Here is a 26157-nt window from a genome sequence, read left to right on the forward strand (position 1 = left end):
TGAGCCTGTGGCTCCTGCAGGAAGGACCACTTCTTCTGCTCTATGTTCCAGAGCCCAGCACGGGACCTGCCCCAAGGTCAGCCCAGGGAGGCTGAATGGAGGAGCAGACAGAAATGCAGGTTTCAGAGGAGAGAGGCTCACTTCTAGTGGAGGTGGGGTTCTCAGAATGGTACATGGGGGCTGAATCGATGATAATGACACACAATTGAGCCCCTCCTGTTGCCAAGCACTGAGGTGGGTTCTGTTACTATCCCCACTTTATAGTGAAGAAACTGAGGCCCAGAGAGGTTGAGCAAGCTTCTCAAAGTGACACAGTGTGGATTTGAACCCAGATTTCACTCTAGAGCTCATATTCTGGTGTGCCGAGCATTGGAGGTTAGATAGAATTTGAACATGCAGTGATCAGAGAAGAGAGAAGGACGGCACAGTATGAGTGAAGACCCCCTGGGGAAGTTGGGGGCTGGTGACTCTGCATGTGACTGGAGCGGGCGGGGGTCGGAAACAAGCTCACAGCCCTGTTGACTGTGGGCCTATATGGAGGTAAGATAGGAAGTTTCCAAATGACACGGAGTACTCCAGCAATTGGTACTTTACGCAGACTGCAGACAAGAGCCCTGTGTGCCATCTCTTTCTCCAGTTCTCTTGTTTGAGCCCACTGTTGTGTCATAAGGAGATGGCAGGATTCTTCTCCAGGAAAAGAGGGAGTTGTGTCAGCCGAGTAGGGCCCAAAGCCAGGCTGTCTACAGGGCAATACACAGAACTGCTTTTACCCCAGCTCCCGTGCTGCGTGGTCCCGCACCAGCCCCTTGCTCTCTCTGGGTCTATTTTGCTATCTCTGCAGGGAGGAGTTTCACAGTAGAGTCACTTCTAAGTCTGTTGAGCATAACATTAAGAGACAGCACCCGAGTTTGAATCAGGGCTCTGCAACTTACTGCTTTGGTGACCTTGGACATGTAATCCAGCCACCCCATGCCTTGGTTTTTTTCATCTGTAAAATGGGGACAATATGAGAATCAAATCCATAGGGATGTTGTATTAAAAGAACTGAGCATAGTCCCTGGTAGCTGCTCTCAGTATTTCTTGTATTATCATTGTGCTTCTCCCATCCTTGCTCTCTCAAGTCCCTCACTGTCCTGTGGCTCAATGGAGAGAACCCCAGAGAGTCCGGGGCTCAGAGACTCTCCAGTTATCTCCACTAGCAGAGCCCCTGCTAGGCGGGGGATGCCTGGGTCTGCCTTGTCTGTCGGAGCTCGTTTGCTCTGTAGACGTTGAGATCATCGCCGCCAGTGGCCACCCAGCCTCAGCCAAGCTCTTGCAACATTCCCAAGGGCTCTGGGGGTTCCTTGTGCCCAAGTCCTGCGTGGGCAGAGCTCTGGGCAGGCGGCACGTTTTGGCAAGTCTTTAGTGGTGTCATTGGTAAAGAGTTTGCTGTGGCTGCGCTTGTTAGGACTGAAGAAATACAGTTTTTACAGCTCTCTTTTGTTCCTCCCAGATGCTAATAAACTGTTAGCAATTTCGGTTAAAATGTGGCTGTTTTGGAAATTCATTCCCCTGTTAGTTCTACGTCGTTGAGGTTTGGTCTGGAGAGAGGGCAGTGCCCCCTGCGTTAGAGTGGGTCGGGGCAAATGTGGCTGGTGTTTCTCTGAGGTCTTCACCTTATGGGGCAGCAGGGCTTGAGCAAGAAGGCCTGGTATCCCAAGCTCTGGAACAGGAGTTTGGGCCTGTCTGTGCCTCGGTGCTGCAGGGAGAAGATCTTGGGCTCAGATTCTTTGCCTCTTGACTCACTGTATGACCTTGAGCGAGTCACTTCCCCTCACTGGGTTTGGGAAATCACTGGGGATTATGCTGAGGTTTTGCACGCACCTGTTTCTGCTGGAGACCAGTGAGTGATTCTCAGTCTTGGATGGATTGTATCCAAGCTCCTAGGGGAGCTTTTAGAAATACTAATCCCAGGCCCCACCTTGGGCCACTTAAATCAGAATTTCTGGGGGCCAAACTTAGGCATGGTGCATTGTAAAAGCTCCCCAGGAGCTTTTTCTGATGTGCAGCTATGTTGAGAATCACTGGACTAAACCAGGAGTACTGTATGACCCTCAGGAACCTAAAATATTTTCTATATGGTAATTTACAGAAGAGGGTTGTTGATCTCTCCCTAGACTATCCACTCATTGAAGGTAGACACTGACTGAGCTTTGTCCTTCTGTCCCCAAGACCTACCCCACCGTGGGCATTGCTGAAGTTCAGGATGTGATTGTGTGCTTCTCCCACGGCACCCAACCTTTCACATGCCACTGGGGAAAGAGGTGGAGAACCTCTCCCACTGAGCAGCCTGTGAAAGTGAGAGGGAGGGATGCAGTTTTATAAGGTCGGAGCAACCCCTTCAACACTGGCTCCCCTATCCCCAGTCCTATGCTTTAGGGTACCATAAAAATCTCAGGAGGACTATAGAGTTTCTAGTGGCAAAGGATCTCAGTCTGGGTCCTCCTTGCCAAGTGCTCAACCCGCTTCTGCTTGGAGGTCCCCTGTGGCAGGGAGCTCACTACCTCCCACAATACCCTGTTATACTTTGAATAGCTTTGTCTGATCATTCTTCCTGAAATTGAGTTGAAATCTTTTTGAGAACTTCTACTGGTTGGTTCTCATTCTGTCCTCTGATCCCACAGAACACGCCTGCATCCTGTGCCAGGGGTTGACCACTGTCTTGCATGCCCCCAACAGATACCCCTGAATCTTCTCTGGTAGATACCCCTCGGTCCCTTCAATGATGCCCACGAGACGTGGGGGAGAGTCTCAGCTCTTTATCATCCTGGTGACCACTCCTTAATTAAAGTACAAGGCCCAGGCCGGATGGGGTGGCTCATGCCTGTAATCCCAGCACTTTGGGAGGATGAGGTGGGCAGATCACCTGAGGCCAGGAGTTCTAGACCAGCCTGACCAACATGGCGAAACCCCATCTCTGCTAAAAATACAAAAAATAGCCAGGCATGGTGGTGCACACCTGTAATCCCAGCTACTCTGGAGGCTGAGGCAGGAGAATCACTTGAACCCAGGAGGCAGAGGTTGCAGTGAGCTGAGATCGCACCACTGCACTCCAGCCTGGGTGGCAGAGCGAGACTGCGTATCAATAAAACAAACAAACGAACAAACAAAAAACATAAAGTATAGGGCCCAGAGCTGGACGTGATTCTCCATTGGTCCTTTGGTTGTACAGAGCAGAGGGAGACAGTCTCCCTCTCACGGTGGATCATAACATCATTATCACTGTCCACGCAGCCTGTGGTCAGGTTGGCTGCGGGAAGCTGTGTTAGACCACATGAGCACTGCATCACTTTCGTAAAGGTCCCAGGCAGTAGAGGCCTCTGAATTCTTGCATACAGGTGGCAAGTTATTACATTATTTCTCCTGTCTACCTGCAGTTGGTTTTATGAGGGGCATTAGCACACTTCCCAAAGGGCTTGCCCGCAGGATGAGAGGTGCACATTAAACTCCCTCACCAGGCAGATGGGAAGTGTGGCCATGAGAGAGAGCTTCAGGGGCCCTGAGTTTATGACATCGCTGGGCCAGGAATGAGGTTAATATTTTTAATGGCGAAGGGTGAGCCCCATTATTACCCGAGCTCATTCATCAATGGCAGAACCCGTTTTACCTGTTAAGTGCCCTCGGTGTGGGTAATTCATGAATGGGAATCCAATTTTCTTTTTCAAACCCAAGCCACCTCCCCCTTCTTAAATCCAGGAGGTGGTGCTGGGGAGGCTGTCAGGATTTTACAGCAGTTTTTTCCTGGGTAGGAAAGGCTGTGGACAGCTTCGAGGGCCCTTCCTGCCTTATTCACCAAGCAGGCCTGCGTGAGCCAGTCCGTAAGACTGAGAGTTATGGAGAGGCTGGGGCTGCAACGGCTCTGGTTGTGGGACCCAGGATAGATGGGAAACTCGGGACACCCTGTTTTATCCTATTGCCCACTGATCAGAGGATAGGCATAAAAAAAATATGGGGAGGGGGGAGTGTAACGAGACCACTCAGGTGGACCCTCTCCAAGCCCTTCCGAAATGATTGGTCAACTGAGGCATTGGATTAATTTTAATTTTTATTTTTTGTGGAGGCAAGGTCTCCCTATATTGTCCAGGCTGGTCTCGAACTCGTGGGCTCAAGCAATCCTCCCATCTTCTACCACTGTGAGCCACCGCACCAGCTGGGGTATTGGTTTAAATGTCTCTAAGGTGTACATTTTTCTGGGATCTGTGGGTTGGAAGGGCCCCCTCCCCGAATTGGCTGGCCCCAGTCACTGGTGTTATCCCCGAGAAATGGGCATGATGATGGGGCACCTATAGAGGTGATGGGGTGTTCACTTTTATCTTAGGAAAGCATGGCTTTAAATTATTCCCAGATGCCCCATTGGAGCCAGCGCCTGCTCTGAGGGTGATTGCAGGCTAACCATGCTGACCCTGAGGGCCGCCTCATCTCCTTAGATCGTCCAGTCCTCACTGCATTGTGGATGCTTGGTTTTCTAATTCGGCTGGTCTCACCCTAACCAGATGAAAATGGAACCACCTCTACCGTAAAATTCCATTTTCTTGCTAGTTCTGATGAGAAAAATCAGGTTTTCTTTACGGTCCATCTTTGAAAATAACAACAGCCAGCATATTTTAGCACTTAGTATTTAGTGCATACTGGGCCCAGTACCAGGGCTCACTCTTCCTAGAGAAGCAGGTTTTCCTTCTGGCTCTCATTCCCTCCTCTGCCTGGCACGGGTATGCTTCCATGTGCAGAGGTTTGGTGTTGGGGTCCGGGGCCTCTCCATGGGGACAACTTCAAAACAACGCTGGTGCTCATTCTGTGTAACTTGAAGACAAGGACTATGCCACGCTGCATTGGTTTTGGTATGTGGGGAAGTAGGATCCCCCAGGCAAGAAGGATACAGCTGGTATAGGGTGGAGGGAGAGGAGAGCTGGAAGCCAGGCTTCAAAGGCTGCAGGCGGAATCACTGCTTCCCCAGGTGTGGCCCGGGCAGGGCAGGTTGCAGGTGTGCCGGAGTCACAGGGCAGCTGAGGAAGGGGAAGGGAGACTTCCAGCACTCAGCTGACTTAAGGGAGTTGTCAGGTGGCCTTTGCTCACGGTTGGCGCAACTGAGCCAAGTTGGCAAAGCTGCTGCTGCTTCCTGTCAAACTTCCCTTCAGAGATCTCTTCCTGTTGTCCAGAAGGAGCCTGGACTTAGAAACTCATACAACAGGCTGTCGGTGGCCCAGGAGAGCCAGAGCTTTGGGGTGATGCTGGCCTGGGTTGAAACCTGCGTAGCCTTCTGTGCTCTGAGGCCTTGGCAGGGTTCCTAGACATTTCTGAGCTTCGGTTTTCTCATCTGAAAATGAGGTGATTAGGAAGGGTGAAATACGATGATGTACGTGAAAGCACAGAGCCAAGAGCCTGGCTTGTAGAGAAGGTGCTCTCTAGGCGGTGCCCCCTCTGTAAGCATCGTCCCTTAGCCTGCTGCCAGTTCTAGTCCTCTAGAACACTCAGGCGCTTGGAGGGTCTGGTCCGAGGTTCTCGGGCCCTGGCACTGGAGGATCCCAGGCTCCGGGACTCAGCCCCCGTGAGTCCTGTCCGGCCCCAGGTCTTCACAGAGAAGTGGGTGAAGAGAGAAAGCTGGGTGGTAGGTTGAGGTGTCTTGTGATAGCCAAGTTATCAGCAAGGGGCCTGCCTCCCCTTGATTTACTCATCAGCAGTGGATCAAAGTTTGCTCTTTTGAAATGGGTAAGTCTGGGATTCAGTTCAAGATACCTTTGCCTCCCTTTCAGGATAGAATGTTTCCAGTGGCAGGTGATTTATGACTTTCCATTTGGAAGGAGATTTTACAATGTGCATTAATAAATAAGGGCCATTCTGGGCCTGATTCATACAGCCATTGTCAAGTGCTGTGTTGGTGTTTCATGGAAACCAGCCCCCGTGGTGGTCTCAGATGTGCCCTTAAAGCGGAAGGGACACAGGGTAGAAAGAGGGTCTGGAAAAGTCAGTGCTCTTAAGCAATAACATGCACACCAGACCATTGACACCCATAGGAAGGCTTGGTTTCTAAAGTAATACTAAAAGGACTGAAACACTCACCTGGGGTAATGCTTCCCCCAGAAAGCATGGTGATCGCCAGTGAAATTAGAAAAATGGACGGTTAGGGGTTTCTTATGAAGCTAAACTTACTCACCTTAAAGGACTATCCTTTATTCTCAATTTCCTTTTTACCTTTTTACTGTTAGATTGTTATTGTCTTTACCTTTTTTTAGTTGATTTTGTTTTTGTTTTGTTTTGTTTTTTGAGACATAGTCTCGCTCTGTCACCAGGCTAGAGTGCAGTGGCGTAACCTCCGCCTCCCGGGTTCAAGCGATTCTCCTGCCTCAGTCTCCCAAGTAGCTGGGATTACAAGCGCACGCCACCACGCCCAGCTAATTTTTGTATTTTTAGTAGAGACGGGGTTTCACCATGGTTAGCCATGATGGTCTCTATCTCCTGACCTCGTGATCCTCCCACCTTGGCCTCCCAAAGTGCTGGGGTTAAAGGCATGAGCCACCGCGCCCAGCCCTTTCCTTCATAAAATGTGGGTGAGGACAGATGGTAGTTGGGTTCTTTTAGTGTTCGTGATCTTGTCTTTCCCCCTTTTTTTTTTTTTTGTATAATTTTTTTGTATAGTGGTCCATGAAATCCAGGATTCTGGCCCTAACGAACCACTCTACCCATTCTACAGATGGGGAAATTGAGGAACTGATAGAATGACTTAGCTAATGGTGCCCTGCTGGCAAGAGGAGGGGATTACAGTCTGGGCCTCAAGCTCCTCATGGAAACTTCTGGATGTTGGTGTTTGGGGAGGGGTCATCAAGATCAGCTACATAATTTGCAGGGCCCATCCCACAAAAAAGAATGTGAGGCCCCTCATTTAAAAATTATTAAGAATTTCCAAATGGTGATGGCCAGCTGTTAAGCCAAGTGCAGGGGCCTTTGTGACTGCACAGGCCACTCACCTGTGAAGCTAGCCCTGGAAACTATAAACGTCGGTCCCTGATATACTGGCATTTACAAATAAGAACCTAATGTTCTTAACCCCAGAAATAAAGTGCATTGGGCCGGGCCTCTTAAAATCCCCATTATGCCTGACTTAGAGCATTTCCTCTGCTCTCTGCAGCCCTGTAGCAGGAAGCTTGAGGTTAAGTGGGAGGAATTGCAGCAGTGAGTCCTCTTATATACCTGGAGGAAGGAGGTGGGCAGGTGGTGTTTATCTGGGCTCATTTTGCTGTGTCGTCTACAGAGTGTGCACTCTGGGGGCTCAACATCTCTGAGGGGGGAAGTTGTACATGGTCCAGGACTAATGGATCTGGGGGTCCCCTGCCCCAGGCCAGACCTGTGTGTGCTTGGTTGGGCGGGCAGTTGCTCTCTGACTGGGAGCAGCAGCTGGTGTGATAGCTGGGTCCAGCCAGATAGCTGGGTCCATTGGCCACAGCTGCTGGTCATGCCCTCACTGGACTTTGTGGGAAGTTGTACATGGTCCAGGACTAATGGATCTGGGGGTCCCCTGCCCCAGGCCAGACCTGTGTGTGCTTGGTTGGGCGGGCAGTTGCTCTCTGACTGGGAGCAGCAGCTGGTGTGATAGCTGGGTCCAGCCAGATAGCTGGGTCCATTGGCCACAGCTGCTGGTCATGCCCTCACTGGACTTTGTGGTTTAGGGCAGACTGCAGCCCTTCTCCCTTTCCCCACTGGCTGTGAGAGTACACCCACATCCATCTCGCAGTGATGTGAAGAAAACCAGTTGCAATACATGCTGTTGTGCTGAAGCACACGGGAGTGTGAGCATACCTGCTTGTGTACACGTGTGCACATGTCCATCTAGGTGCAGGGGCAGATGCTGTGCAAATGTGTACACATTTACTTATTTATCAAATACTTAAATGGTGCTTACCATGCATATTGGTCTAAGCATTTGACAAATACTAACTCATTTAAATCTCATAGCAGGCCAGGTGCGGTGGCTCACACCTGTAATCCCAGCACTTTTGGAGGCTGAGGCAGGCGTATCACTTGAGGTCAGGAGTTTGAGACCAGCCTGGCCAACATGGTGAAACCCTGTCTCTACTAAAAATACAAAGATTAGCTGGACGTGGTGGCGCGTGCCTGTAATCCCAGCTGCTCGGGAGGCTGAGGTGAGAGAATTGCTTGAACTGGGGGATGGAGGTTGCAGTGAGCCTAGATCATGCCATTGCACTTCACCCTGGGCAACAGAGCGAGACTCCATCTCAAAAATAAATAAATAAATAGAAATAAATTTTAAAAAAATCTCATAGCAACCCCATGAGGGTAGGTCTTGGTATTATTCTCATTTTATAAATGAGGAAATGGAAGCACAGAGAGGTCAAGTATGTCATGTAAGTTGCCCAAAGCCATGCAGCCAGCAAATGGGCAAGCACTTGAGTAAAACCTTGCTTGTCTATACTGTTGTATGAATTGTCCCTTATTGGCAAGGACTTCTGGCTTTTCCCTCGAGAGAACTGGCCCCATAGACCCTCTGTAGATTAATTTGCTCATTGACTCCCCCAGCATTTACTCGCACCCCTTTATGCCAGGGTGGGGCTGGGCAGAGTTGATTGGACCACTTGGTGTTGAAAGCTTTGGGCCTGGTGGAGATTTCAAGGCAAAGGCTGTGGTGGACTAGAATCATTTACATGTTTACAAATAGGCTTCTGGCTAGGATGCAGTAAGGGGTCCAGGGCCATGAAAGGGAGGCTCCAGGAGCAAGGAGGGTTCCCTGGGCCTGGGAAGCTCGGTGGTCCTGTATCCACTCGTCCATGCCCTGGCCCTGGAGGGCTTGGTCACAGAGGAGCAGCGGGCAAGGTGTCCCCCCCCTCACCCCACCACCCCGTGCAATGACAGGTAACTAGGGAGGCAGAGAGCGTGCATCTGTGTGTGCTGTATTTCACTTCATTTCTTTCTGGTCCTTTTTCTATGGATATAAACACATTTCTTTGATGTTATATTTTAGAAAAATGGAATCCTTTTATAAGTACTGTTTTGAGACCTGATTTTGTCAATTGCTGAGATGCCAAAAAGGATTTTGTTTTAATGGATAAATAGACTCCTTAACTTCTTTCACCGGCTGTTGGTATGTCTCCTCAGCTAACTCACCCTGCGCTGGAGCTGGCCTTGCCGGGTTAGAGGTGCCATAGGCCTTCTGGCTGGAGTTCCTCTTCCGCAATTCTGGTGTGGCCTGAGCCGTAGTTGTTTGCACGAAGGAGGAGATTGGTTTTAGAGGCAGTCAGGAAGGGCATCACTGAAGGTGGCTTGCTTCTCTGTGTGTGGGGTTGTGAGCAAGCCTGGGTTTCCAGCACCCCAGCTGCAGGGTGATGAAATGGGCACACTGTGGTGTTCTGATTTACCACTCGCCAGTCATAAGGGACTATGGCCTGGCCCACATGGACTTGCCCCTGAGGCCTTCATAGGTATCACAGGGTGCATGAGCCCGTCCATTATTGGCACAACAGCTCTGGGCCCTCCTTGAAGCTGCCAGGCTGATTGATGTTGCAGGATCTAAAGAGGCCCATAGGGTCCCCATTTGGTTTTTAGTCTCTGGGACAGGGCCCTAGACCAGGAGAAAATGATACTTGGGCTTTGGGAGGGGAGGCAGCCTGCACTAGGGAGGGTGGCTTCTGGGGACTCCTGTGATTCTGCGCAGTCTCCAATGCATTTGCAAAGCCATTATCTGCTTCAAACCGTAGGTGGGAGATGGGGCGTGAGATCCAGGGTAGGAGCCAAGCAGATGGGAGCCCCGCACAGTACCATTGCTTCAGCTGGGTAAACGCACCAGAAGAGACCTCTTGGCTCAGCTCCATCCCTCTCCAGGAGGCGCCCCCTGCCCTGGGCAGCAGATGCTGTCAAGACCCACCCTGTCCCTTCTGCCTCCCCAGTCTGGCCTTCTTCAACTGGCTCATCCACATCTCTGTGCCCGAGGGCTTTTCTAGAACATAAGAATGGGAACAGCCGCTCTGCCTACACCAGGAGCTCCCAGGAGTTGGTGCCTGACCCCCAGCTCCCTCACTCTTGGTAAGGTAATTCTGAGGGGTGGGTTGTGCATGGTTTCCCAGAGTTTCCTCTATCAGATCATGCTCCATCTAGTTGCCCACCATGGGTGGCTGGCTTTGTAACCCAGCTTTCCTGATACCCTTCTCAGGCCCATTTTCCCTGTCCCCGGTAAGTGTCTCCTCCCAGATCAACCACTTGCACTTGAGTGCCTGCTTCAAGGTCTGTGTCTGGGTTCCCCAGACTAAAAGGCATGGCCTGTGGCCTCTAGAAGATAAGAGCAGCATCTTTTCTGTGTTCTCTAGTGCCCTTGTGCCCTTGCCTATGCCAGCATAATGTGCCAGGCACTGTGTATCCCTTGGTTCATTGACTCAGCTTCTCCTGCACTGCAGAAGGAAGATGTTTTCCCAGTGAAAGTGGGAAGGCTCAGGCTTAGAGAAAGTAGAGCTCCATAGCTGGTGAGAAACCTGGAAGCGTTGGAGCTCAGGGCCCGGAATCCACCACCCTGGAGGCCCTGCCCTGTCCTGCCCTGCCCCTGGTTTCGGCCCAGCACACCTTGCTGGGACCCTGCTGTGCACCAGGTGCTATATTGTAATAAAAAGGAAACAGAGCTCCAAAACCTGCCTTCCTGGTGGAGTGGAAGCAGACAGGCCTACACATAGCTGCAATTCAGGGCAGGGTGGGAAGGGCCCTTCACCCAGGCATTTACTCACCCTGCCTGGCACATGCCAGCCTGCCTTGGGGAGGTGAGCTGAATAATGCCCATCTCCCCTGGGGACCCGGAAGCAATGCAAGAGCAGGAGGAGGAGGAGGCCTGCCTTTCCTCTCCTCTGTATCCCCAGCACAGAGCCCATTGCCTGGCATGTGGAGGCACGAGGTGATCGGACTGAACAGCGATAAACATCATCACAGACCTGCTTGACATCGCAAAGCCCTAGCCACCCTAACTTTCCTGTACATTAGAAAGCGCCGAGTACATGTGAGAAACAGGCCTGTGAGGTTCAGGGTTTCCCAGCCTAGATGACGGCACAGGAGAAAGAGTTCATCAAGGCTCGGTTGCTGGAGGATACAGCATTATTTTAAAAAGTGAATCAGCATTTATGGAGCACCTGGTGTTAAGCGGAATATAATTGGGAGCCCTCAAACACGGGGCTGGTAATTGTGGCTGATGCTGGGGCTGGTAATTGTGGCTGATGCTGCGTATCCTCAACAAAGAGAGAGTGACTCTTGGGGAGAGCAGCTGTTTAGTGCTGCTTGTGCCTTAAAGGGGCCTGGCCCAGCCTTTTAGCTCCCCTGTGGGAAATGTGCATGAGTCATCCTAATGGGCCCCGTTCGGGGAGAAATGATCCTTCACTTAGTGCGGGTTCCTGCGCCTCTGCAGCTGATCATTAAAACACACTGTGCTGGCCCGATCTCGTGCTCCTCCAGGCCTGAGCTCTTTCTCCCCTTTAACCTCGGCTTTGAGCACGGGAAGCGCACTCGAGAGAGAGGGTGCACTTGGTGACTCCCGGGCCTTGGCTGGGGCACGGAGGCCTGGCTTTGAAAGGTACCACATTGCACAGGAAAGACCTTTGGCTCACAGGCGCTGCTGTTTTGCTTTTACATACTTTTCCTGTGAGCACACTGGAAGTTATTCTTACTGTACAGAGCCTTAACGTTACCGTGAGAAAGCCTCACGGGCATTCCTGATCCTTTCTTGGGAAGGGGGTGGGGGACCAACAGGCTGTCACTATCAGAAGCAGAAAAATGCCTCGAATTAAGCTGTCTAAAACCAGTTTGGGAGGCACGCTGTAAATACGTAGTTCAACAGATGACATAGGTCCTCTCATGGTTGGGATTTGATGGGAATCTAGTTCTGTCACCCGCTCAGGAGTGTTCTGCTGTGTCACTTGCCTACTTGGAGCCTCTGGTGGCTCCTCATCAACATGGGGAGGGGGATAGTCTGGATTTCTGATGTCCAGGTGACCCTGGGCAAGACCTAGACTCTGCAGGCTGGATGGTGTGTTGAGCTGATGGTGATCACACCTGACACTGAGCACTTGCTATGCGCCACCCTGTTGCGAATACACCGCGTGCATTGGCTCAGGTAGGCCTTGCCCCATCCTCATTTCACACATGAGGAAGGTGAGGGCAGAGGGCTAAACGATTTGTGGAACCGCCCGGCACCTGTGACCCTGAGCTTAACTAGTACCTTCCCCTTACCCTTCTAGCCTTCAGCTCTGAAGGAGAAAGAAGAAAATCTTCCTCTTACTCTTCGTGACCAGGGCTGGTCTGAGAGCTGGCTGAGTAACCCAGCTTTCCTGATACCCTTCTCAGGCCCATTTTCCCTGTCCCTGGTAAGTGTCTCCTCAGGCCTCAGGCCCCTAGAGGAGCACTCGTACCTTCTAGAGCAGGAAGCCTGAGAGGAAGGGCTGTCTGGCAAGGTGTACAGAGGTTGATGGAGTCTGCAGGAGAGCTGAGCAGAGCCAAGTAGGAATTCAGGGGAGAATGAGGGGCGGCTAAGTCAGTGGCTCCATGGGGACCCAGCCTGGCCCAGAGCCCACCTCCCACAGAGAGCTGTCCACAGCGATGGGTAGTTGGTCCTTGTAAGGGGAGGTAGGGGGGTTCTTCTGTGAGGCAGTTGTGGTGATTATACTCTGAAATTTTTAAAGATGATTTTAAGAGGAAAGTTAGTGGTATAGGCATTGAAGAAATCATGTGGACCTGGGAGTTTGGAAACATGGGTTGGGTTACCTGGTCCCGGCATTAACTTTACTAAGTTCATCCCCACTCAGGGCCTTCTGTACCCAGTGGGTAAATGGTTTTCAGACTATGCATGGTGTCAGTGTCTTCAGTGGTGCATGTTGGGATTCTGTGTAAGATTCCCTTTGCAGAAATCATACACACACAAGAGTTTGAGATCTAGCAGAATAGACCATCCCCCAGGGATCCTTTCAGTAGTGGCTGCAGACCCCTCCCCGGGTGTTTTTGTCCTCAGGAGGGATGTGCTGGATTTTCTATCCATAGTCCCTGGCTGAAAGCACTTGAGAAATTCTAGGATTGAGGTATTTCTGAGTTCAAAATAGAACCTCCCACTACTTGAGAGATGCTGAAAAGCCTGTCTCTACCACTTGAGGTTCTGGGGTAAACAGAGGGTGGAGCCAGGCTCTGTTCCCAGCAGCCTCCTACCCAGGACCCATAGCTCACTCTGAGGGGGTGAAGCTGGAAGACAGTGGGCTGTGTGTGTGTATGACGGAGAGAGAGAGGCCGAGCAAGCAGGCTTGAGAGGAGCTGACAGAGGCTGGAATTTGGAATGTGTTTTTCCTAACAAGTTGGAGCCTGCAGGTGTCTAGGCAAGCAGCTGTGGCCGTGGGAGGGGCAGGACTGGAAAGACCAGTGGTGACCACTTTAACCCCCCACACTCCCAGCCTCCTGACATGTGGGGCAGGTCACTGTCAGGTCTGTAAAGGAGCATTTAGGACAGAACACCTTAGGTCAGTAGAAAAACGGATAGTGGCTGCTGGGAGACAGATTTCAGCTCAGTGTAGGGAAGACACTTCAGTGGTGATGGCTGTCCCAGAGGACTGTGTTGTCACATCATGAGCTCCCTGTCCCTGAAGGTATGTGGGCAGAGTACTTGGCAGGGGCCTTCATGATGCAAGAGGGGGCTTAGAACTTTGAGGCAAGCCAGATCTTAGAAGGTAGAAAGCAAACCAATCCTAAGTGGAGTGGAAAAGCGACCTCCCCACCGTCTGATTTCCAGCAGTTGCAGCTGAGTGCATGAATGTAGCTAATTAATCTTCCCTAAATTAATTTCCTTACCTTGTCAGCAGTCATTTATTGTTGTGCCTATAGGGCTAGTTGGTCTATGATGATAGTCAAAGCTGAGGACAGGAAGAGGCGAGTAGGGGGCGCTTGTGTGTGTACCTGCATGGGTGTCCCATATCCGTGAGTGGTGTAACAGCCTGGTGCTGTGGACCCCTCAGGGCCCTGGATGCTGGCCATAGGCAAGTCACACTTCTGTCTCCCAGCACACAGGTGGAAGTGCCTTGAGAGTTATGAGAGCTTCTCCACCACTTTGCCGGGTGCCCCAACTAGGGCATGAATCTTACCTGAAGCATGAAAGGGGGGAAAAAGAGCATTCACAAACATTTTCCTTTTTGTGGTTGAGAAATAGGACAGCTGTTGTCATGCATAATTGTAGCCATTTTCCCTGGTAATCACTGGGGCCTTGGCGGGGGTTTCTTTTCACGTCTTTGTCTTGTCTTCCCTACCAGATTTTCATCTTCTCGTGGGCAGAGACCCTGCCTCAAAGTGCTTTTGCCCCTCACCGCACTTACCTTCATCCTGGAGGTGCCACCTGCTCTGTAACAAGGACATGGCCTTTTCTTTATAAATTACTGACGCATCCTTGGATCATCTGATTATTTGCTCCTTACAACGTTTATGTGAAGCTGAGAAGGCAAACCACCCTGCTCCACTTCACAGGTGACCTGCCAAAACTTAGAGAAAACAGGTTGCACGGAGTTACCCAGCAAGGGTGTAGCAGAGCCAGTTCCAGAGCTCCACTTGCCTGGACTGTCCCTGCCTGGCTGCATCCTTTCTGCACTGCCACCTGCCTTTCTGTATATTTACATAGCCTCGGGCAGCTGCTGCAGCCCAGCTGCCACTGGTCAGCCTCGGGACTTTGGAAATGCTGCCTGCCTCCGCCATGACAGGGGTTCTGCAAACAGCCACCCACTTAGCCAGTCCTTAAAGCCAGGGCTCTGCTTGGGGCAGCTCAGACCTCTACGTCCAAGTTGAGTCTGGGCTCTGCACTGTATGTGCACTAGAAAGATACTGAGCGTGGCATCCAGTCAGCTGACCTTCCCCCCAAAGCAGAAGCCCATCTTAGAGCCTCTGTTTGGACACCCCAAGCAGCAGGAGCTCCCTTTCCCAGGCAGCGTGTTCCTTTACTGGCTGTCGATGTCCCTCCTGAATCACCTGGCTTGTCTCTGTATGGCTTCTGGGTCTGCACAGAACATCTGTCCACTACCGCTTCTCTGAGCGGCCTCATCATTATTTGAAGCCCTCTCCAGACCCCCAAATCTCTGTTTCTTTAATGTCATCTTTGTTGGCATGGCAACAGAGCCTCCTTCCTGTGGACATCAGGCCCGCTAGGGCCTGTGTTATGGGGGGGTCCCAAAGGAGGACTGGGACTTCAGGCCTCAGAGCGGGGACAGAGGCACTTGTGCTGCTGCTGCTGCCTCACGTCCCCAAATGCTATTTGCTCACCTTCAAGGAGCCCTCCTGACCCTCAGAGCTGGGGAAAGGGCCAGGGCTCCCGGCAAGCCAAGACAAAGAGCTCCAGGCCATCATTCTCTCAGAGTGACCCTCTCACAGCCAATGACAGGCCTGTGTCACACACCAAACCGCATTTTTAGCCAGGTGAATAATGAGTGTTGAATTACGATGCAGTCGACACATCGCATTTGCGCACCTGCTGCCTTGCTAAGGTAAAGGAGAGAGTGTCTTGTTTTCACTGTTCATTACTGTGGGCCTAGATGGGGGCGGGGCTTGCTTCATGACCTTCCTATGATGTGCTCAACAACACTCTGTGGGTGTATGTAATGTGATGAGGGGAGGCACAACTTCATCAATGATCATATTCTCTAAGAGATTAGCGGCCCCCAAACTGTTAAGGAAATTAATGTATAGTCTTAAAGGTGAATCAGTGAGAAAATGGTCTGACTGGGAGCATTGAGAACATTCTCAAGTGCATTCATATGCAGTTTGCTTTGGAGTAGAGCAGAAGTCAAGGGCCTGGCAGGAATCAGGGGCCTTGTGGGGTGCTGCCCCCTCACTTTCCAGGGAGAAGAGAGCAGCACAGAGACCCTTCAGCCAGCAAGACACTCTCTCCTTTGCCTTAGCAAGGTGGCGGATGTGCAGACGCGACGTACTGACTGCATCGTAATTCAACACTCATTATTCACCTGGCTAAAAATGCAGTGTGGTGTGTGACACAGGCCTGTGCTGTCCCACAGACAGCAGGGCACATGAGGGTGACCATGGGGCAATAGGGACAGTGTGGGCCACTCGATCCTGGAAGATAGCAGCCAGTCTGCCTCTCTCATCATTCTTTTTTTTTTTTCTTTTGAGACAGAGTCTCGCTGTGTCACCCAGGCTGGAGTGCAGTGGCACAATCTCAGCTCACTGCACCCTCCGCCTCCCGGGTTCAAGCAATTCTTCTGCCTCAGTTTCCCAAGTAGCTGGGACTGCAGGCATGCACCACCACGCCCAGCTAATTTTTGTGTTTTTTAATAGAGACAGAGTTTCACTATATGTTGGCCAGGCTTGGTCTCGAACTCCTGACCTCAGGTTATCTGCCCACCTCGGCCTCCCAAAGTGCTGGGACTACAGGTGTGAGCCACCGTGCCCAGCCTTATCATTCTTTTTTATTTTATTTTTATTTTTTGAGACAGAGTTTCGCTCTTACTTCCCAGGCTGGAGTGCAATGGCGCAATCTCGGCTCACCACAACCTCCAGCTCCCGGGTTCAAGTGATTCTCCTGCCTCAGCCTCCCAAGTAGCTGGGATTACAGGCATGCACCACCAGGCCCAGCTAATTTTTTTGTGATTTTAGGAGAGACTGGGTTTCTCCATGTTGGTCAGGCTGGTCTCGAACTCCTGACCTCAGGTGATCCGCCCGCCTCGGCCTCCCAAAATGCTGGGATTAGATGTGAGCCACCAAGCCCGGACATGCCTCATCATTCTTTTTAGCAGATTTGAGCAGTTTCAACAGAGATTCCCTTTGCATTTCTGCAGCGGCTCCTCTTCTGAAGTGCCACCAGCCCTTCCTGTAGCCGGGTGATCTTCCTCGAACGAGTTTGCTGAGAGTAAATTGGCCTTGGCCTGAAAGCTGCTGTGGGTTTCAAACAGAGAGCCTTGCCTTGCAAGATCCTCAGGGCTAGGACCCCTGTTGGGCCACCCCCCACCCCATCCCTTTCAGAGTGGTGGCAAGGCAGAAGTCTTTGTTTAAAATTTATTTAAATTTTTATTTCCATAGGTTATTGGAGAACAGGTGGTGTTTGGTTACATGACTAAGTTCTTTAGTGGTGATTTGTGAGATTTTGGTAGCCCTCTCCCCCTGCACAGGCCGAATTGCTCAATCTGGAGCCAGCCCACATGATTGCAGAGAGGTTACCATTTCCTCCATGTCTTAGATCCTGGAGATGGCACGTTGGGTCCTCTTTTTCTCCAGTTGACCCCCAGGGAAGAAAGCAAAAGAGCTGCAGTTAGCACAAACTTCTTGCTTCACTTCAATGAACAGGGCTGAGCAATACCTGGGAAAAGTGCAATTCCAGAGTAATATCTGGAGGCTTGTCTCTAGACTGGTGGGGAAGGGTGCTGGCTCTAGCTTATTGTTTCCCAAGCTTTCCTGATAAGGATCACCTGGCTTGCTTGTTAAAATACAGATTATTGGGGCTGGGAATCTGTTTCCTTAACAAGCCATTCCTGTCCTCAGGCAAGTTTGGGAAACATTCTGTCTACTGTACCAAAAATAGCCTGTGGAAGAGGAGTGCTTTTAAGCAAGTTTAGTTTTGCACATAGTACATGAATAGGTTCTCCTTGTTTGAAAATGTTTTAACATTGCAGAGAAGTAGGTCTCTTTTGACTTCCGCTAAGCACCCCATTCCAAGTCCTTCCCAAAGAGGGGTCAGTTTGGAGTGTGCATCTCCCAGACCCTTTCTTTAACTTAATAGAGATACAGGTTTCTGTTTTGTTTTTCATAAGTAGGTGTCATGTTGTAGTTATCATTCTACAGCTTGCTTGCTTTCCATTCAGAGCTATGTCATGGAGCGCTATGCCAGCTCACACAGAGCAACTGCTTTTTTTTTTCTTTCTTTCTTTTCAGCCTGCTGCATAATGTTACGTCGTATGGAACTAGCACAGTTTATTTAGCGATTCCTCTATTGATGGATGCAGTCGTTTCGGGTGGTTTCTCATGATTACTTCAGGCAGCATCCTTGCTCATGGACCGTTATGCACATTTGGAAATAAATACTGAGAAGTAAAATTGCTGGGTCAAACTTGGTGCATTTGGGGATTTTAATGGATTCTGCCTAAAGTTACCCTTGTAAGTGTCTCCACCCAAGTACATTTCCACTGAAAGCATGTGGAGAGGACCCAATTCTGCTCACAAGTGCAGCTGTCCCACAAAAGCAACTAAAACTCTCACCAGTCCATAGGGAAGTGTGGCCAAGGGGCAACACCCACCTTCCTCTAGTCCTTTCCTTTGGGATGAACAGCTGCAGACTGCTTCCTATCACAAAGTGAAGTTCCTAAGATAAAAACACAGGGGCCCCAGCAGTGTGTGTTCCAGAGAGGAGGCACGGAGAGGCCATCCCCAGGCCACTGCTGGTTTGCTAGGTGACCGTGACAACGCCCTGCCCTCTGGGCTGCAGTGGGCCCTGTGGAAAACAAGGGGAGGCCAGAGCAGGTCTCCAGGAGGGCAAACCTGTAGGGGCTTTGGGCTGACCTGGAGTCTGTAGTTTTGTCTGAAAGCAAGAAAGGTGCTTGCCTGGGGTTTAGCACTCATCCCAAGAGGCCAAGCAAACAAAAGATGACGTGGCTCACTGGCTAAGCAGCCGCACTCTACAGCCTTTTTTTCTGCTACTGTTCAGCTCTGCCTCTGTGGCTGCCAGGTCTCTGCCAATCTGAGACTAAAATCAAAGGAAAGCTGCTTGTGGACCCAGGTGGCCTGGCCTGCAGAGGAGTCCCGGCTGGCTCCATTTTGGTTGAATTGTTCAATTAGATATACAGTTGTCGTCCACTAACTGGGAAGTTTTAAAGCAAAGCAAAAGCAATCCCATCAGAACTCCAATCCCACATCTGGAGAAAACTCATTCCCTTTCTTTTAGCTCAAAAAAGCAGCACGCTTCACACAAACCTTCTGCCTGGCCATCTGGACTGGCGGTGAGCCCCAGGCAACTTGGACAGTGGTCACCCTGCCCAGTCCTGATGGCTGGGGCCCATGGTACTTCACAGCGCACTCTGGTTGACTGCCTGCTCAACTCTCCTAACACCTGGTTGAATTTTTATTCCCAAAACTAGGACATCATTTTGCAAAAGATCAGACAGTTCAGTGTAGTGTTTGCCAAGTTTCAGGTTGCTCAAACCTCAAATTTCTTTCCCTCCACCAACCTCACTTTGAAGTTCAAAAGCAAATTGATTAAATATACATTTTAGGAACTTTCCAATTTGCTTCTTAAACTAACAGAATTCTAGACTTTTTTTTTTTTTTTTTCAATGGAAGGATTTTCAACTGTCAGCAGGTATAACTGGAACCATATGTCAGCAGAGACCAGGGGCTTTTCCTGGTTTTAGGATTTGTACATTCTTACTGAAACGGAAGTAAGTGGAGCAGGCAGCTCCGGCTCCATGACAGCCTGAGCTCAGATCTCATTTTAATTAGAAAGTACAGGTAGCACTTGCTGAATCACAGGCCTTCCAGAACTCTTGTCCCAGGGCAAACAAAGATTTGGTTTATATCCTGCAAACCTGTGTGTTTGCAAATTACAGAGCACTTCTGAGAGCCGGAGTGGCGATTTCTAGATTACTATGGAGACTGCAACCCAACTGCCTCTCCCACCCCGCCAGCAAATCCCCCCAAGTGATTTTGTTTCCCAGGGGAGACATTTTTTCCCTTCCTTATTGCAAAATAGATGGAGCGTGTTCATGTTGAAGAGAGACAGTGAGGAAATCTGGGACAAGAGAAATAAGATTAGATGTCATCCACAGCAGCAACATCATTTTCTCCATTTGGATGTCTGGCTCCTTGAACTCTGAGACACAAAACCCTGCACCTGACCAGCATCTGAACTGTTCTGTTTGACAGCAGTTTACATGTATAATTTTCTCCCTAATGTATTCTGCAAATGGTAGAGTAGAAATAGCAAATGAAAGACATTGCAAGGCCTAGCTCTCTCCCACCCCTTCTTTCCCCAGCCTGGTGTCATTTGAGCTCAGTGAGTCTCAAGAAAGGCTGCCATTACAATGTCAGCATCTGGAAGCCACCCCTACTGGGTCCCCACTGGGACTCAGAGCCTGAACCACAGCCACGGAGAAAGCAGTGGAGTAGCGGCAGCGGGAGCCATAGATGCTCCAGTGCTGGGCACTCTGGGCTTCGGTCTTCACTGATGAGCTTCTCTTGTTTGGGGAGCAGTGACTGCTGTGTGCTAAACCTCCCGTTGGCCTCCAGCCACTTGCCAGGGACAGAGCTGCCGCCTGCTGTCCCTTCCCGGACATCACATTCCTGGCAGCTGGCGGTCACTTGCTCACCCTGCCAGGACGGCTGCCACAAGCTGCCATTTACCAGGCAGACAAAGGGGGATTTTCCCTTCCCCTGAGTTTGCAGGCCCCTCAAATGCCTTACATTCCAGGAGCTGGGAGAGAGAGTAGGCTCCTGTGGTTTCTAATTAAACCCACAATTTAAATAACAATTCATGTAACCCCAAGGGTTGAGAGGAACGCTAACCTACCCCCTCCCAAGAGAAGCAGCCGGGTGGCACTGGCTGAGGAGCTGAGGGCTTGGCCTTTGCCAGATATGTGACCAAAAAGGGCAAGAGGGAAGTCCCAGGGCAAGTTTATGATGAAGCGGGGCTAAGCAGGAGGGGCGTGGATTCGGTGAGTTCTGTGCCTCTCCTAAAGGTTAGGAAGTAAAAAGAGGGAGGAACACTTGCCACGTTTAATTGGAGCCTCCAATCGAGAATTTTTACTCTTCAGGGAAAACGTGGAACGGTGGTCTCTGAAGTGTTAGAATCCCAGATACTCAGGTTCTCATGGGAGTGCCCCCCACCCCCAGGTGCCTCACTCTTTGTCTGTGAGTTGGAGAATTTTTCTCTGGGGAGAAGAGGCAGGGACTGTGTTCTGGACTACAGACAAGTGGGGAGCTCAGGCAGGGCCCTGGGAGGCGGAAGATCTGGCCAAGCCTCTGCTCACACTGGACCTCAGTTTACCCATGTGTTGTCGAGGGGTCTTTGGGTTCGTTGCTTTCAGGTCCTTACTGGCCCTGGCTGTCTGTTGGTCCTTGAGCTGCTTTTGTGTTTTTATTTGGCCTGTCTGGGGCCACAGTGATCTTTGAAGTATGTTGATCTCACCAAATTGTTGTCTGATGACCCAAGGCGTGGTTGTGTTCCAGGTCTGGGGAAATGGAACGCTGAGCTAATTATCTCTAGACAAACTCTTCTGTGCCTCAGCCAGCACCAGGGGCATGTCAGCATTTCTAGGCTTTCTGTGATCTTGTTTCCAACTTTTCCTCCACTTCCATTCCATTAAACCGAGCAACTCACATTTCCTGAGGATGCCCTCCAGGTTCTCGCCTCCATGCTTAGTGTGCGTTGTTACCTCCACCAGATGCCCTTCTGTTCTCACCTCACTGTACCTGGAGCCAGCCAGGCGTGCACGAGCTCAGAGGGCTCTTCCTCACAGTGGAGCCCTGCCAGTGTGGGTCCCATTCATTACCCCTGTGAGACGTGGAGCTCTCTGAGTCCAGGCGCCGGCTTTGGTTCCTGCCTCCCCTGCCGCTCCTTGCTCATCTAGCTGAGGCCCAAAGCGTAGCTGTGAAGAGATGTGAAACAAAAAAGCCAAAGGTGGACTCACACCTGCCATCTTCCTCCCTGCAGGTGATCATAGCCGATGACTACTCAGATCCCTTTGATGCCAAGAATGATCTCAAGAGCAAAGCAGGAAAGGGGGAGAGTGCTGGCTACATGGAGCCCTATGAGGCACAGAGGATCATGACAGGTAAGTGGAGCTGAAGCACAGGGGCTCACAGCTGGGGTTGTGGGGGTAGAAAGGGAGTGAGGGCACTGCTGGGTGGTCCCCAGCCAGCCTCAGTGGGGGCATGGTGTGTGCTTTCAAGTTGGTAGGTGGGAGCAATGCTGTATTAAATCTTCCCCACAGTTTACCTGCTTATGTTTCACCTGTATTAGGAAAAAAACTGCCAGGGCACCATGATAGTCCAAATACAAGGTTATCACCTACAGTTAACCAAAGGTAGGGGCCAAGAAGTAAGTGGGGAGAGGAGGGAGAAAAAGTAGTTCTATCAGAAATTTCTGAGTGAAGAAAGATAGCATTTGAGACATAAAGCTTTACTTAGAGCTTCCTAGTAGGCAGGGCAAAAATGGAAGCAGGCTGGGTCCCCTGGCTTTCATTGCTTAGTAGAAGAGAGCTGGCCAGATTACTAGTAGAGACAAAATTATTTCTGGCCGCATACTGAGAAATCTTTGTTTTGGAGCTGGAAGCAGCATAAATAACCCTGGTCTACATGACAGGGTTACAGGAAGCATGGAGACATTCCCCCAGTGGCTGTTTTCCTGTTGGCCCTTGATGACAAAACCTTGTCAAAGCAATTGTGTGGAGTGAAGAAGAATGTGGCTGGGTATGCAGCATCCTGGGGGCCTATTTTAGCCAGGATAATACAACACTTGGAGCATCTTTAAGAAGTGAAGGGTTATCAGACATCAGTCATCTTGTAGGCAGGATTGGGGGAAGGTCACAAGCAAAAGGGAAACCCCTGTTGTGGCTTCTCCTGGTTCAAGAGGGCAGGCCAGACACTGAAGAGCAGCTGTGTAGGCTGCCCCTGTGACCCCACACAGGCAGGGCCATGAGCAGGGGCACATCAGCACATTGTGCTGCAGGGTGCAGGAGAGTGGCTGGGAGCAAGTTTGGGGCTGCCCTGGCTTTGGAGGCCTATCGAATTGGTACCCTGTATATCCAGACACTTGGGATACAGATACCTCTTTCTGTGGCCCTCTTATTGTTTGTCTGGTTTTTGTTTGGTTTTTTGCATTCCTGTCTTTGAGCACCTTCTCCCGATTCCTTCTTGAATTAGGAGAAAGAAGGGAGAAGAAGCGGCATTTACTGAGCACTTAGCGTGTGCCGGGTCCACGTCCAGCGTCAGCTTATAGGGCTGTGTAGCCCATGCAGGTTGATTGTTGAAGGATCTGGGTGCACCTTCTGGGCTCTGCCTTTGCTGTTCTCTGCCTCCTGCTCCTCCTGTTCATGGAAGGAGATTCTCTGACCACCAGTGTAGCCTCCAGAACACTTAGCACTTTGTGAGGGCCAGGGCAGAGAGCAGTGGACCAGAGGGACTTAGGTCCAGACTTCTGGAGGGTCCCTCTCACGCTCACTCCCATCTTTCTAATCTCCTCTGGCAAAGCAGCCTCAGTGGGCAACAAGAGGCCAAGAGCTGAGCTTGTGTTTGGATCTGGAGTCCTGAGGGAAGGCAGCCTGCTGTCCTCCAGTGGCTCAGGGAAGCAGGCTGGCTGGGGGAGGCCTCACCACAGATGTGATGCGTGCCTGGGCCCTGCGACAACCACAGCCAGCGCATGCCCTCACCTCCATCAGGCTTGGTGAGACACCAGCTCTGTGGAAGCCCCAGGACCAGCTCCAGCCCTTGGGCTGTGGCCTGCGGCCTGAACCTCCCTGCAGCTCTGTCAGTCTTGCATTCAGCAGGCGTTGGCTCCGGTTTAAAGGAGCAGTGGTTACAGGAGCGACTTTGGGTCATGTTCAAAATGTCAGGGTGGGGGAGGGATCATTGAGGTCATCTAAACCTAACAGCCTCATTTTACAGATGGGGAAACTGAGGTTGGGGGGTGGACAGAGACTTGCTTGAGGACGCACAGTGAATTGATGGCAGAGTACAAAGTATGGCCTGCACTTTGCCAACTTTGGGGTGGGGTACTGAAGGAAGTGTAGTGTTTGCATCAGATGCTGGGGCACCTAGACATGAGGAAATGGCAGGAGCCCCTGCCAGGGACCAGACTCCATGCTGGGCACTTTGACGTATACCCTCATTAAGCCTCATTATGTTTCTTCATCATAAGGCCGAGGGAAACTGAGAGGTTCGGCTCCTTTCCTGGAGTCGCACCGCTAGAAGTAAGTGGCTTGCTCTGAGTGCAGAACATGGGACAGGGGCTGAGGTCCCATGCAGCCACAGGCAGGATGTTGCTATAGGAGTCCACACTCGGGAATGGAAGGGGGATGGGAGAGGGCATCTGCTGGTAGCCCCAGTCTCATGGAGGGTTTGCTCCTGCCTGGTGCCTTAGGAATGGAGCCGGAGTCCCCTACTGGGTGCTGCTGAAGACCTCAAAGGTGAGTAGTTGTTCATCTGGCTAGAAATGACCTGAGAAACTTCAGCTTTTTTTGAGACAGGGCCTTCCTCTGTTGCCCAGGCTGGAGTACAGTGGCATAATCTTGGCTCACTGCAACCTTTGCCTCCCAGGCTCAAGCAGTCCTCCTGCCTCAGCCTCCTGAGTAGTTGAGACCATAGGCACGTGCCACCGTGCCAGGCTAATTTTCTTGTAGTTTTAGTAGAGACGGGGTCTCACTGTGTCATCTAGGCTGGTCTGGACTGAAGCAATCCTCCCCCATGGCCTCCTAAAGTGCTGGGATTGCAGGCATGAGCCACTGCACCGACCTTGCCTTTTTAATGAGGGTACACCCCATGGGGTTAGGTCCAAGGCAGGGCAATTTGATTGAGGCAGTTTGATTTAGAACCTCTTAAAGACCTCATGCATTCTCTCTCCAAAGAAGCATTCTAGCATATGCTGCTCTGTGTTTGCATTCTAGCTTGGCAGCTATGCCCTAGTTTACCCACAATTCTTGTTTTTAAGAATATAGGTTATTAAAAGGGGTGTTTTCTGGTTGTAACGATCCTTGCTGAAGCTCCCTTTGACTCAAAATTATTTGTGTGTAATTCTTTGTGGCGTCACCCCAGTGATTGATGGCAGGGCTGAATGTGGGCTAGGATGAGCCATCGGTGCGTACACGTTCCAGGAGGCTCGCAGAGCTGACGTGAAGCTCTTCGAAGGGGAGATGGTGGGGGAAGAGAGAGTGGTGCTGGTGATGGCAGTGGAGTGGGAGTGGCATGGAAAAAGTTTAACCTTTTAGAGTGATCCTTTTTGGATGATACTACGTTTTATGTGTATGTGAGCGTGTAACTTGTAGTTACAAGGCATCATCTTGAATAAGTAAGCATAACGCTGACAAGAAGGCTGTGCCCTCCGTATGCCGCAGGTGGCGTACCTGTGCAGGAGGAGCCTGGGCTGGAGTCAAGCAGATCTGGGACGGTCACTTGCCACCTGAATGGCCCAGGGACCTCGGTTTTCCCCTGCAAAGCAGTAGCCTAAGAGCAGGCAGTCATTAGTGCTTCTAGCCACTTTGGGCTGCTAACTGGCTGTGTGACGATGGGCAGCACGTTGTGTGCCCCCATATTTACTTATGTATGGAATGATGGGCCAGTGATAACAACAACGGGGAGGCAGCTGGTAAGCTCTCTAGTACTTGCTTACAGAACTTGATGTCAGTTCTTAACTGGGTCCTCACCATTACCCTTTGGAGTATAGGCTGCCCCACTTCACTAATGGAGAAACCAAGGCACAGAGAGGTCAAAAACTAGCCCAAGATATCCCAGCTGGTAAGTCAGTTGTGGGGCTGACTTCCTAGCCTGTTTGAACCATCATGTGGAGCATTCTTTCCAGGGCCTCTCCAGCCTTGGTGCACTGCAGTTTGGTTTTCAGATTCCCCAGCATAGCCGTCCTGGGCAGTGATTCACTGACGAGGCTTTGTCCTCTGTGTCCCTTGGCTCCATGCAGCAGGTGGTGGGGAGATTGGCCCAGCCCTGTGGACTACAGCTAGGATGGAAGGCATGAGGAAGTGTGCCTGTTTCTCCCAGGGGCTCCTCTCACCACTGCCCTCTGAATGCCTCAGCTTATCCTCTCCACAGGCTCCAGTTTGTATCACCTGCAGGAAGTATGTTCTGCTTCCAAGATGGATGCTCAGCCCTTCACAAACCTCCGAGCCCAATTGTCTGGGCCTCACTTGCCATCCCCATCGCCTCTCTCACCCCAGCAGCATCTCTGGGGGTGTCTCCTTAAACCCTGCAGCTCTATGGAACCTAGTTGGAGAACTAGTGACCTGGTCCAAGCTTTCTTTTTTATAGATAGGGAAACTGAGGCTCAAAAAAGTTATAATCCTTTAGAGATTTTTTTAAAAACCCACTGATTAAATGTGAAGCTGTCTTGTAAACCAGTGAACTGCCTATCCCCAGAGGTACCAGAGCAGAGGCAAGACAGCCAGCATTGGGCAGTGA

The 26157-nt window shown here is 50.9% G+C and overlaps 1 protein-coding gene across 1 annotated transcript in view; it reads left to right on the forward strand.

Moving 5' to 3' along the window:
• The window catches only part of SHB (SH2 domain containing adaptor protein B), a 150424-nt gene that overhangs the window by 30959 nt on the left and 93308 nt on the right, over positions 1 to 26157 (forward strand). Inside the window, exon 2 of the mRNA XM_054500236.2 lies at positions 21686 to 21806. Within this exon, the coding sequence (XP_054356211.1) occupies positions 21686 to 21806 (121 nt within the window). The remainder of the gene's footprint in view (positions 1 to 21685; positions 21807 to 26157) is intronic.

This window comes from Pongo pygmaeus, chromosome 13 (assembly GCF_028885625.2).
Source record: "Pongo pygmaeus isolate AG05252 chromosome 13, NHGRI_mPonPyg2-v2.0_pri, whole genome shotgun sequence".
Classification (NCBI taxonomy): Eukaryota; Metazoa; Chordata; class Mammalia; order Primates; family Hominidae; genus Pongo; species Pongo pygmaeus.